Source organism: Heloderma suspectum, chromosome 5, assembly GCF_057233095.1.
Source record: "Heloderma suspectum isolate Gila_16-S chromosome 5, 16-S_ref, whole genome shotgun sequence".
NCBI classification, from domain to species: domain Eukaryota; kingdom Metazoa; phylum Chordata; class Lepidosauria; order Squamata; family Helodermatidae; genus Heloderma; species Heloderma suspectum.
In genome coordinates, this window is record NC_139462.1 from 29,524,708 (window position 1) to 29,538,603 (window position 13,896).

The following is a 13,896-nucleotide window of genomic DNA, read 5'->3' on the forward strand; positions in this document are numbered from 1 at the left end:
GAAGCTCGTTGGGTAACCTTGAGCCAGTCACAACACCCTCAGTCTCACTTACCTCTCAGGGTTGTTGTGTGCAGGACCAATTCTACCATTAGACAGAATGAGGTAGCCACCTCAGGCAGCAGATGCGGGGATGACAGTGATATGTCGTAGGACAGAGCTGTGTGTGCGATCTGGCCTGCCCTCCATCCCCTAAATTAGCCTGATGCCTTCACAAGTGCTGGAGGACCCTGTCCTGCCACCAGTTTTGAAGTAAGATTCAACCACTAGTCCAGTCCAGTGGAACGGAATGGAGGGAAATGTCTTGTCCTTTGCCTCAGGCAGCAAAATGTCTTGGGCCAGCCCTGGAGAACAAAATGCCACCCTGAGCCCTTTGGAGGAAATGTAAATTGTAAGGTGGTAAATGTAAATGTAAGGTGGTATGTAAATGTGAGGAAATAAATAATATAAATATAAGTAACTCTGCAAAATTCATGAAACATATGCTTCAAACAAGCGAAAGAAATATTGCTTATTAATGATCAATTGTTTCTTGAAGTATCATTAGCACTGAGTTCTACAGATGTATGGGGCTAGGTATTCTGCAGCTCAATCTATGCATGTTAACTATAGTTTACTTGCTAGTAAGTGTGCATAGCTTTGCAGACTCAGTGTTCTCTGATATACCTAACATAGTGGTACATTCGGTGAGCTTTTTCCCTTCCCCTTCAAAGCTACACAAATGTCTTAGTGAAAAGAGATAATTTAAAATTAGTTTTGGGAAACTGAGTGATATTAATTGAAGATGTTACAGGAATTTAAAACAGTACCTTTCTGCCAATTTGTTCTTTCACTTTCCCTAGGCTAAGTTTCTTGAAGGACATTGTTACCAATAGCAACTACAGAGAATTAGTTGAAAAAGACACTTGGGGGGGGGAGGAGAGACAATGGCCCCCAAGTCTACTGTGTCACAGCTTTAAACTTTATTAAGTCTGCCTTGGACTCTCCTTTCCTCTCCTCAGTTAAATGGAAGAAAAGTTTGGCAGCCTCCCTGCTGTGAGCTTGATTGATGCACAGAACATCTGAGGGACTTTTGTTTCCCTGCTTGCTCTCCATGAGTGCATAATGTGTGAATACTCAAATAAGGTCAGCCCTTATCACATGTAATCTAGGCCTGAAAGCAGATCAACAGTGACAGTCGTACCCCATAAGCAAGAACACAAATCATCCTCTACATGCTTTGGAAAAGTTATGGGATTTTCTGTCCTCTCTTCGTCTTGGTTGGAAAGGTGGGCGGGGAAGGGCAGACCTAGCACAGTTCCGAAAGGGAATACGTGCTTGGAATGTAATACTGCTCATTCAAGGGGACTCTGGGGGCATTGTGTGTGTGTGTGTGTGTGTGTGTGTGTGTGTGTGAGAGAGAGAGAGAGAGAGGGTTGGGGAATTGTTTATTTGCCACAAAGTGTTAGTCTTTTCATTGGGAGTTTCAAGGGAATTCTCTGCTACGGGTTGTTCCTGGGCAGTGATATGGAATGTTGCAAACCGGGAATGGACTGTGGAGAAGAGACTTCTTGGTTTGAAGAAGAAGAAAAGAAAAGGTACCTGGATTTGCTTTGATAATTGGAAAATTGCTGAATGGTCTTTTGCCAGACCAACGAAGAAGGAAGATTGAGAGTACTTATATTTCAGTTTAGCTGTGATCCTAAGCTCAGGTTCTCAGAAAGAAGTTCCATTGATTTCAGTGGGATTAGGCCCCATTTAAAAGTGACACTAGGTATGCAAGAAAAAGAAACTGTACCATCAGCCACCAACATGCAGTGTTAGATCCCAGTACTGTGCTTGCTCAGTTCACATGTTCCTGGTGTGCTAATGTTCAGACAAGGCAACTGGAAGCCTTGTAGAATTTCCAGGGGGTAGCTATTTTAGTCTGTTGCAGCAAAACCAACAAAGGATCTCGTGGCACCTTAAAGAACATACACCTTTATTCTGGTTTATGTCAGAATAAATTTGTTGGTCTTTAAGGTGCCACAAGACTCTTTATTGTTCAGACCCATAGAATGTCACCCAGGTAAATGTTTCCTACATACCAAAGATTGTATCCAATGTAGTCTTGCATTAACCTGGTTCACACATAACAACAACCCATTGGTTTAAAAATGAAGGGGTTGTCAGGGATGCGTGGGCACACTGTCACCCGCATGCCTACCTCTTCCACTTTACAGCACAACTCATGATCGGCTCCTTCATAGTTTGTGCAGTGTGATATGCGAACCCAGATCTTTGGGTTGTTTAGGGCAGTGGTCCCCAACCTTTTTGGCACCAGGGACTGGTTTCGTGGAAGACAGTTTTTCCACAGACCGGGGGGGGGGGGGGGATGGTTTTGCTGGCAGACTTCCGGCCGGTGGGACGCAAATGCATTTGCATCCCTGTTGAACATTTGCGTCCCTGTTCTTTGCAGTAATAGGCTATGTAAAGATTTATGTAGCCTATTACTTGAAGAACAGGGATGCAAATGTCCTCTGCTATGCGGACACCATTTGTGGCCCAGCGGCTGGAAGTCCACCAGCAGTCGGAGCCGGCCGGCAGCTCTGCGGACTTGCCGCGGAGTGGAGCCGGCCAGGGCCAGTGAGGATTCCGGGGGGGAGGGACGGATTGCCTCCCCCCCCCCCGCAGACCCCCGCGGACCCAAGGTAAGGGGGTTTTGCACACCCCTACCACGGCCCGGTTCTTAACAGGCCATGGACTGGTACCGGTCTGTGGCCCGGGGGTTGGGGACCCCTGGTTTAGGGGCTAAACAAGTGCTTAACCCATGCTTTGTTGTTGGGTTAACTGCTGGGCTCTTTAGCCCCTAAAAAACCATTGGTCTGGGTTCGCATGTCACACTGCACAACCGATGAAGGAGCCGATCGTGGGTTGTGCGCTCTAGCGGAAGAGGCAGGTGTGTGGGGGGCAGTGCACCTGCACATCCCCAACAGCCCATCGGTATTTAAACCAATGGGTTGTCGTTATGTGCAAATATCCCCTTAGAGTACACCCATTGTAATGAATAGGACTTAAGTTAGACTAACTTTGGATGTAGCATCTCATTGGTACTTTTTTTTCAAGCATATGTATTTAGAACCAGGAAATGGAACAGAGGCATTCCAGTTTAACTGGCTCTTTGTTGTTATAAATTCACACATTTCAGCTAAAATAAACGTCTGGTCAATAAACAAGTACATGTACATTCTATGAAATCTGCTTACTTCTTTATATAATGAGAGAAACTAGTAACAGCCTATGGGATGTGATAACATCAACACAGTACAGTTAGCCTTCTGGTGAACGGGCATCTCTAATACTGCTAATATATGGAGAGTGAACTATACATTTTCCAAGATGCTTAGAGGAATTTGTGGCATGCAGTACTCATTTCCAGTAGTTGGTTATTTTTCTTCAAAACAAACACAACCAATACATTCTTATCAATATCTACTAAAAGGAACAACTTGTGGTGTTTTGTTTTTTTTAAAAATTAGAATTATGTGCGGCGATCTATCCAAAGTCTAGTGTTGTGTAGTTGCTTTTGACTTGAAAGGGGAGCAAGGCAGAATTTATTCCAGTTATTTGTGTATCTGTGGTATGTAGCTGCTGGTTTTGTGCTTTTACCTAATGGTTTCAGTGGCTTTCAGATACAAGAAAGTGCATAATAGGATGATTAGCAGTTTTTTTTAAAAAAAATCGGAGCTAATGTTACCCTGCTGATAAGATTAACAAGCATGGAAACAATGATGTCATTCATGAAACTATGAAAATACATGAGATTCTTCCTCCCTCATATTTATAATCTTGAAGATTTTAATTGAAGGGCCCCCCCATGCAGCACTTAATAGTATTTATGCTAGCCTTATACAGTGAGAAAATGTAATATGGGTTAAATTACTTATTAAATGGAAAACTCTTAAAGCCTAGAGGTCTACTTACAAATCTGGCATAATCACAGTAGTTTCACACTATATTTGTTTTGAATCACACTATTGTTAGCACATATAGGATCCTTGATACTCCCTTAGATATACTATACAGTCTGACTTCTTAATTGCACCAGTACTATGAAAACAGAAATAAAAAAGTAAAATATGAGCCTCCCAATAGAATTTCCTAAGCTTCTTACAGCTTGGCCACCTCAATTCCCTTGCCATGGAGGCAAGGATGCTTACTGGCATTATGTCAGAACCATCTGCACATATTGCTTATTTCAGATAAAGGGTGGATGATGGGCTTCTCATTCAGTGCCATCATGCCTTTTTACATGTTACTGGAATCCCATGATTATGAAGCTTACTGCCATAAGACATTGTGAGTACCTAAACCTGATTTCATCCCAATATTGTGTTTTAAACTTTACCAACTAAGCTTTAAATTTAGTCTGATAATATTTAAAGCTTAGACTAAGACTAAATAGCGCGTTGATTGTACATTAGAGATAGAGGCATAAGCATAAATATATTGCCTCTTTTCTTCTTCAAAATGGTATGTCAGTGAGTGATAAAAACCACCTTTTTGCAAGCTCTGCATATGATGACAAGTAAGTTCTGTTAGGAAACTCTCAAAGTGGCTTTGAAACAAAACAGACACGTTTAAGATACATTAAGAACTATAATACAATCAGTTCCGTGACATGAAAAATGTTGTAAGATGGGCCACAAATCTGTTGAAGATGCACAGCAAATAAGTTTCTAGTCCAAACATACCAAATGACACCTGTTCAGAAGGAGGAGGCAAACATGAGGAACAGCTGTATTCATTTGATACGGTTTGGTCTATTTTTATGTTTTCTTCCAAATGTTCATTTTTTAGATGATGGCATGAACTTTATAGGGCAGTCCATACATTATCCCTGAAATCGCTAGGTTGTTATAACTCAGGGGTAATATGTGCAAGCTTTGATCATATGGTTTGCATGACGATGTGGCACTGACTTCTCAGTGCCACATCCCTAGCAGCCAGTGTTGGTGTGGAAAGTAATCATTGGATTCACATAATTGGCATCACTGCAAAGGTGAGTCCTAACCACCTAAAAGTGGTTTCTAACAGCCACCACAGCAAAAGTGGTTTATAACATATGAACTGAACCTTAAGTGACTAAACGGTAAAGAATGAACAGAAATGTTACATTAATATGTGAAAACAATGTTTCCTGGCATCTTCCCTGTAAAACAGGGGTTGGGAATATGGTTCCCTCCCCAGATGTTTTGTACTACAGCTCACATTCCCAGCCAGCATGGCCAATGATTACAGATTATGAGAATGGTAGTCCAAAACATCTGGAGGGCACTATTATGCCCCTGCTGTAATATTCAGTAGTTTATGGCTAGAATCATAGAATAGTAGGGTTGGAAGGGGCCTATAAGACCATCGAGTCCAACCCCCTGCCCAAGGCAGGGATGGGTGTCCATCATCACCTTAAATGCCTCCAGTGTGGGAGAACCCACTACCTCCCTAGGTAGTGGGTTCCATTGTCGCATTGCTCTAACAGTCAGGAAGTTTCTCCTGATGTTCAGCCAGAATTGGGCTTCCTGTAACTTGAGCCCATTATTCTGTGTCCTGCATTCTGGGATGATCGAGAAGAGATCCTGGCCTCAATATGACAATGGAACCCATTACCTAGGGAGATGTTGGACTCTCCCACACTGGAGGCATTCAAGATGAAGCTGGACAGCCATCTGTCAAGGATGCTTTGACTTGGATTCCTGCATTGAGCAGGGGGTTGGACTCAGTGGTCTTATAGGCCCCTTCCAACCCCACTATTCTATGATTCTATGTATACCTCAACTTGACTGCTGATCTTTTGTTTTTGGTGTTGGGTTCCTTTTGTTATTTCTAGAGGTGATGAGAGAAGAGGAATATATAGTGCTGTATTATCATACAGGAGGAAATAAATGAGAAATTCCTTGATTTAATATGCATGGTAATAACATCACTAGATTTAATATAACTTGATTAAGGCTGCATTCTTAATGTGCAGTTACCTGAGATTAACACACACACACCCATTAAACAAAGTGGGACTTATTTCCAAGTAAACACGCACATAGGACTGTGCTGTAAGACAGCAATAGGGGTAAGGTCTGTTGAACACAGTGGGACTTAACTCTGAGTAAACATGCATAGGATTGCATGGACATCTGAAGCAGTCTCACTGAAATCAATGTCCAAACTCCTGTTTACTTCAGGTTTAGATATTAAGAAATAAATATTATACTTTAGAGCAAATTCATGGAGAATAGAGCTATCAATGGCTACGAGTCATTATGGTTATATTTTACCAACAGTTTTAGAGGCAGTATTCCTCTGTATACCAGTTGCTGGAGAACATAAGCAAGAGGGTGCTATTGTACTCATGTCCTATTCGTGGGCTTCCCACAGGCTGTTAGTTTGCCACTGCAACAGAATGCTGGACTAGATAGGGCAGGGATGGGTAACTTGTGGTCCTCCAGATGTCCAGCAACATCTTAAGGCCAGGGCCACAAGCTGCCTACCCCGGGATAGGCCTTGGGTCTGATCCAGCACGGCTCTTGTGTTCTTACGTTCTTAAGGGAGCTTTAGATATTAAGGAAACTGTCCAGCGAATACATTCTGAAATGCATTTTGTTCACCTGTTTTGTCAGTTACGATGTTTTAATTATTGATGATGCAGTGTTCTAGCATACATGTTGTAAGCATGTCCAAGTAATATGAGCCCTCACTAGAAATAGTCAAGGGATTTGTGGAGGTTTTAATTATTCTGTTCTGGATGAGTGGCACTTTACTACATTTCAACAGCAACTCAAGAACATAAGAAGAATGCTGCTGGATCATACCAAAGGCTTATCTAGTCCAGGATTCTGGACACTGGACCCACAGTGGCCAACCTGATACCTATGGGAAGGCCACAAGCAGGACATGAGGACAATAGCACCCTCCCACTCATGTTCCCCAGCAACTGGTATATAGAGGCATACTGCCTCTGATATTGGAAGTGGCAGGTAGCCATTAGGACTAGTAGCCATGGATAGCCTAATCCTCCAGGAATTTGTCTAACCCCCCATTTAAAGCCCTCCAAACTGGTTGCTATCACTACATGTTTTGATGTGCTGTGTGAAGAAGTACTTCCTTTTATCTGTCTTTAATCTCTCACCAGTCAGCTTCATGGAATGACCCTGGGTTCTAGGATTATAAGAGAGGGAGAAAAACCATCTTTTTCTACACTATGCACAATTTTGTATACCTCTATCAAGATGCACCTGAAGTTAAAAATTGTGAGGTTCAAACTTCCCCAGTTCAGAATTTCCAAGCTAATTATGTGCCAAGTCCTGATTTCAGCCAGTCTCAGCACCAGCTGCCCCAACTGGCATAGCTATGCTCTACATCATGGCAGCAGTGATGTAAAGGTCTAGCTGTTGCTGAAACCATCAGTAGGCCCTGCAGTGGTATTGTGAATGCCAAAACCTACGTGAAATGTAATTTCCCAGGGCTTCTGAAACCTTAGTAAAGTCCAAGACCCTTTGAAAAGTTCAATTCCCAGGAATGCTCAGCAGCATTCTTGGCCACAAGATCCTATGAACATACAGAATTTCAGCTCATGAGAGTCCTTACTAAGGACCCAGAAGGCCTGGGACACTTGCTGCACCAGAGATGCAACAACCTTCATGCAAGTATGTTTTGAGGGAAAGAGCAGGGTGGCTTCCAGGGATGATAGGGAGCTTCCAGGCCTCATCTTGTTCCCCAGGAGAAGCAATGCGGCATCCAGGCATTGTTGTGTTCCCAGTGACATCTTCTGAAGCATGAGATTTGGGGTTGGATGGCAGGGTGATTGCCTTATAAAAAGCCTTGTCTGGAAGTACCCTTGGAGCTTGGAATGGACAAAGCTTAAAAATGAATAATTTGGGCCCAATTCAAATTGAGCCCAAATGAGCTCAATTTCGAGTGGCGTCTTGGGAAGCTCATCCATCATCATAGGAAAATTAAAATATATTACTTATGATTTATTGCCCTTTAATGCCACTTAAAGTCCATAGATTGATGCGGCCACTTCATTCTGCTCAATTGTAAGGGCTGGTGTTGAGCAGAATATACAGTGATCTAAGATGTGGTTTATTTATAAATGTCACATTTCTTGTCAATTTCCGTAGGGGCAGCTGGTTCATCTGTTGCAGAAAAAAACACCCTAAAGACGAACACATGTATTATGGCATAAGCTTTCGTGAAGTTCAACATCACTAGATGTATTTTTTTGTCTTGGATCCTCAGGCATAGGCTGAAATGAGAAATCAAATAACAAACCTTTTCTGAAAAACAAACCAACCCATGAAAAATGCAATTATTTAATATTGATGCTGTACTAATTTCTGTTGTTCCATACAAAGAATATGTAGTAAGAGAATCCAAATAAAAAAAGTCATAGCTGCAATTTGGTTTGTGGGGAAGGACCCATTTATGTTCATGATAATGCTTGTCAAAAGTAGTTTCTGTGCATCCAGTTAGATTCTCCAGAATCTTGTTTTGTGCACATGAGTGTGAAAGAAAAGAGGGGAAGCTGAAATCTCCCCCCCCCCTTCTCTCTCCCTGGCTGCAACTTCTGAGTTTACACAAATTCCCTGTGTGGGCAGCAATCAGTCCATGCTCCTGTCTCAGGAATCCAGTCCAGCTTGGGAGTCTTGCTGCCCTTTTGTTGTCCTCCCCACGAGGGTGATCAGTTGAGGACTCTGTGGTGACAGAACCAGTTTGTAACAGGCTTGTCTTTCACCTTCTCCTCTCCAGACTTTGCGGCAGGACTCATCCGAGGATCTGAGAGGTAGAAGCAAAAAGGCTCTTCTTGGTGAAATAAGGAAGGGAAAGAAACAGGAGATTTAAACCACAAGCAAATCAGACCTGCCGCTACTGCAATGAACTGGCTAGACGAACCAAACTGGCACCTTCATGTTTCTTTGCTCATGCTGCTCTCCATGCACACCAAGGGTAAGAAGATAAAATATTGTGCAGAGCACTTCTGACAAGGGTGCTGAGCTGAAAAGATAGCATCTAACTTGTCTGTTGCTCTTATGAAAAGAACAGCTCAGGGCAGAATATCAGAACTTTGGAGTTTGCAAGCCACTAGTTTTTGTGTGGAAAGTTCAACTTATCATGGCTTATGCACAACATTAAAAAGGTAGTATATGGGAACTGAAGGCTTAATTCAAATACAGTTGTATGTTACACTTGGAAGTCTATTTATTTCGTTGTTTTTCTCTCTCTCTCCTTTTGAGTCTGCAGTTCTCTAAACCACATTGCACTATGCTTTAAATAGAGTGATAGATAGTGTTCTAAAGTTCATAGAGGCAGCAAAATGTCCTTAAGGGCATTTTTAATATAATTGGCAAGTGATGTTTACTCTTACAGTTTTGATGCAATTAACTGAGAATGCTTTTGTAATGTGTTGCAGTAAAGATGTAGAAAGAAAAACACCTAAAGTAGGGATTTAGAGATGTATAGCTGTTTTCATTTTTATAAGTTGATTGTGTTTTAAAGGAAGCTGACTTGAATGCAAATGATTATTCAAGAAACATGAGTCAGCATAATTACTTTTGTTTGCTTAGAAGAACTGAAAACATACGTATTTTTAAACATGAAAGTGAAGGAGAGTAATGAATGAACTGCTCAGGGAGTAAGCATTTGGCAAGTTTTTAAAATGTATAAGTTGACACTCACCACAGGGTATAATACAGGAGAATTTTGCACTTCAAACAAACTGATGTAAATACATGAGATTAGTAACACTGCATCTTTATGAGGATAGAATATCTTTATAACTATGTAGATATGCTTGACAGAAGCCAAGAGTTTTCTAAATGTTGGTTATATTAGTCTAACATTTCTTATCTCACAAAAGGAATCTATGTAGTCTGTCTGTCTGTCTGTCTGTCTGTCTGTCTATCTATCTATCTATCTATCTATCTATCTATCTCTCCTATTGACTACAGTCCAATCCAGAGTTAGTTAGATACACTTCCACCCATTGAAATCAGCAAATTTAAGCATGTCTAACTATGGCTAAGCTCTCATAGTTGTCAGATGAGATAGTAAACTTCTGTCTGGACTGTACCACACTTCAGTTTTAGATTAACCACATTTTCCCTCCCCACCTTAACCCCCAGCCCCAGCCTTAACACGCAGTCATAGATGTCAGGAGCACAGGGGCTGCAGGAGAAGCCTTAGCTGGGTGGAACAACTCATGTTTTACATGTGTGGGTCTCTAGTTCGAATCCAAGGCACAACCCCACAGTAGGTGGATTTACCGGTAGATCTGTGGAAGATTTGCAGTAGATCAGCAAAGATGTCTGACTCCTAATTGTTTAACAGTAGCAGCAACAAAATTACTCTCCCATGCTTTAAATTATACTGTTGAAATGTAGGAGAAGGCTATTCCTGGAGGAGAAGGCTATCAATGGCTACTAGTCCTGATGATTATGTGCTTTCTCCAATATCAGAGGCAGTTTGTCCATGTACCAGTTGCTGGGTAACATGGGCGGGAGGATGCTGTTGCACTCGTGTGCTGCTTGCGGTTTCCTGGTCGACAGCTGGTTGGCCCCTGTGTGAACAGAACGTTGGACTAGATGGACCCTTGGTCTGATCCAGCAGGACTCTTCTTATGTTATTATATACTTAGGATGGAGGCTTGGAGTATCCAGGAGTGGATTTCAGCTCCATTCAGTTCTGGTACTCAGAAAAAATTCCTTGGCTCCAAATTCTTTAATTGTTTTGCTCTAGGGTCCAGCTGGTGGACCTTGGGGTTCTAGTAAAAAAAAAAAAAGAAGAAGTAGATCCCACATGCCTGAGATTTGCCCACCCCTACTCTAAGCAACTCACTTGACCAGTGGTAGGCTGGACCCAACAGTTAGCATCCCAGAAGAACGCATTGACTTCCCTTCTCACCCTGCAACTAATGTCCTTACACCCACTCAGTGCAGCCCCCTTCCCACTGGCAGCAGCCCCATTGCAGAGCTTGCTTCCAAGTAAGTATGGTACAGATCATATTCTGTGAGAAAGTGTGGAGGCAGAAGTGCAGGTGCTCGGTTTTTAATCTCTGATGATCTACTAGGAAGAAAAAATTCCTGTGTTATTGAAGACGTTTAGGAGTGGCTTTGGAAAAAATTATAGAAGCTTTGAACAGATTTTGCATATATAGTTTATATTCCACTCCCAGATGCTAGGCAGCTCTTCCCACCTTAAAACATAGATTCTTAATGGTTTGGCTGACCCTCAAGGGAAACAGATCTGTACTAAGATATGAACATCTGTAAGGGCGTGGAGAGATTTATGCAGGAAACCTGCAGTGGACTGCTGGAAGACAAACACTGATAATTTTTCTATCTAAAGGAATGGAATTTTGTTGTCTTATTAGGGTATTCCAAGTAGGAAACATGAGTAAAAGTAAAACAAATATAAAGCAATACAAAATCAAATTAAAACTAGAAACATATTCAGTTTCTTGGCTCATTATGAGCTGCAGAGATGAGGGGATCAGGGTGGTGGTAAACGCCTCCCTTGAGGAGGGAGTGATGCCATCAGCTCTCAAGGAAGCAGTGATAAGACCGCTCTTAAAAAAGCTCTCCTTGGATCCCCAAGTTCTGAACAACTTTCGCCCGGTCTTGAATCTGCCATTTTTGGGCAAGGTGATTGAGCGGGTGGTGGCAGTGCAGTTGAAGGCACACTTGGAAGAAACTGATTATCTAGACCCATTTCAGTCGGGCTTCAGGCCTGGGCATGGGACAGAAACGGCCCATGGAAACGGCCCATGCCCTATCAGGAGGTTTGGGGTGCAGTGTCATCAATATGCAGATGACATGCAGCTCTACCTCTTTCAAATCTTCACCAAGGTTAGCCGTAGAATCCCTGTCCAAATGTCTGGAGACGATGAGTGGCTGGATGGGTTCAATAAGCTGAAGCTTCAATAAGCTGAACCCTGCTTATTGGCTGAGGCTTTAATAAGCTGAGGCTTCAATAAGCTGAAGCTGAACCCTGACAAGACCGAGGTACTTTTGGTGGGAGATGAGAGGAGGTTGGGGGATGTTGACCTGGTGTTGAATGGGGTACAGCTACCCTTGAAAGACCAGGTCTGCAGCCTGGGGGTCGTTTTAGACACAGGTGTCAGCCGTGAGCCGGACAGTGCTGTACCAACTCCATCTAATATGGCGGCTGTGCCCCTACCTTCCCGACCATCTGCTCCCATTGGTCTCCTCTCGTTTAGACTACTGTAATGTGCTCTACGTGAGGTTACCCTTGAAGATGGTTCAGAAGCTGCAGCTGGTACAGAACGCAGCAGCTCGCCTGATTAAAGGCAGCCGCCAGTGAGATCATATCACTCCAGTGCTGAAGGAGTTGCACTGGTTACCAGTTGTTTTCTGGGCTAAATTCAAGGTGTTGATTTTGACCTTTAAAACCCTATATAGTTCCGGCCCAGCCTATCTTAAGGAGCACCTCCAGCAACACCAGGCAGGCCACTTAACAAGATCAGCCTTGGATGGCCTTCTCTCTGTCCCATCAGCCAGGACAGCTAGACTGGTGAGGACGAGGGAGAGGGCCTTCTCTGTGGTGGCCCCCACTCTGTGGAACTCCCTCCCTAGGGAACTCCGCCATTCTCCCTCTTTAATGAGCTTCTGCCATGCATTAAAAATGTGGTTGTTCAGGCAGGCATTTGGGGTAGATTAGGGTATTTTTAGAAATATGATGTTTTAATGTAGAATTTTATTGTTTTAAACTGTTTCTATTATTGTACGTCGCCCAGAGCGGCTGGGTGACCAGCCGGATGAGCGATTAATAAATTTAATAAATAAATAAATAAATTTTAACATACACACACACACACACACACACACCTTTCTCACTGCCCTTCACTGATGGGTTATCAAAATTGTTAGGGCATTCCTGATGGTGTAGAGTCCTGAATTTGGTGCATGCATTACCCCAAATATGTGAATTGCTAACATTATATTTCTATTTACTTCACTCAAAAAAGGAGACTAAAAGCATAACTTGCCCCAGGGTATTTCCAGATCAGAAAATCAGAAGGGGTGTCCTTACAGCAGTAGGAAAACTAACTTTCCCTCCCCATGTTTTTTTAAAGCTATTTTGCACCACATACAAAGCTGAAATTTGGCGCATACGTATTCCAAGTCACCCTGATGTTTAGAAAAGTCTCGTTAGTGCATCTCTCCCTAGAACAGGAGGCTCAGGTTGCACCCTGACATGGTTTAGGTACTCTCTGGCCAGATAAGAAGTTGCAATTTGTTACACACGTAGTCCAAGGACCAAATTATATGATTTGGAAAGTCTGTGACTGCATCTCCGGTTTTTCTTATTTTCTTTTAAAAGCAGCTACAGTGGGTAGAATGGGGAGGAGAAATGTATAGAGGCTATGGTGCTGGAAAAGAGGGAGTTAATTCTCTTCCCCAAACATTTTCCGAATTGAAATTGAAGGCTTCTGACCTTCTGTTTGCTGCATTAGAGAAACATACTCATAGCTGTGTGTTTTTCCATAAAAGGGCAAATAGCAGCTTCGGTGTGTATGCTTTAGATTGGGAGAATGGTATGGGGGCAGGTGGCTGGGAGAACTGAGTGCCATGGTCTTAATCCAAATTGCCCATCTTGCACTGATTTTAAAAGAAATTAAAAAGAGATGGGAGTTCCCATCCCTTTTTCATGGATCTCCAACATGTCGCTAGTTCGGCACAAAGACCCTCCTTTGTTGGGGTTGTGGGGGGTACTTCCAGTAGCAGCTAGAACATGCATAATGAAAATTCATTGACTTGAACAGCCTTCCCTATTCTCGTGCCCTCCAGAATTTGTTGCCAGTGCATCTGGAGGGCACCAGGTTGGAGAAGGCTGGACTAGAACTAACAGTAATGACCATCAAAACTGTCC

The 13,896-nt window shown here is 42.7% G+C and overlaps 1 protein-coding gene across 7 annotated transcripts in view; it reads left to right on the top strand.

The window, feature by feature from the left end:
* The window catches only part of BMPR1B (bone morphogenetic protein receptor type 1B), a 369,856-nt gene that overhangs the window by 235,921 nt on the left and 120,039 nt on the right, over nucleotides 1–13,896 (top strand). For all 7 annotated transcript variants that reach the window (XM_084855651.1, XM_084855658.1, XM_084855650.1 and 4 more), the window contains exon 3: nucleotides 8,758–8,955. In XM_084855651.1, coding sequence (XP_084711777.1) covers nucleotides 8,883–8,955 — 73 coding nt within the window. In that variant the 5' untranslated portion in view covers nucleotides 8,758–8,882. The remainder of the gene's footprint in view (nucleotides 1–8,757; nucleotides 8,956–13,896) is intronic.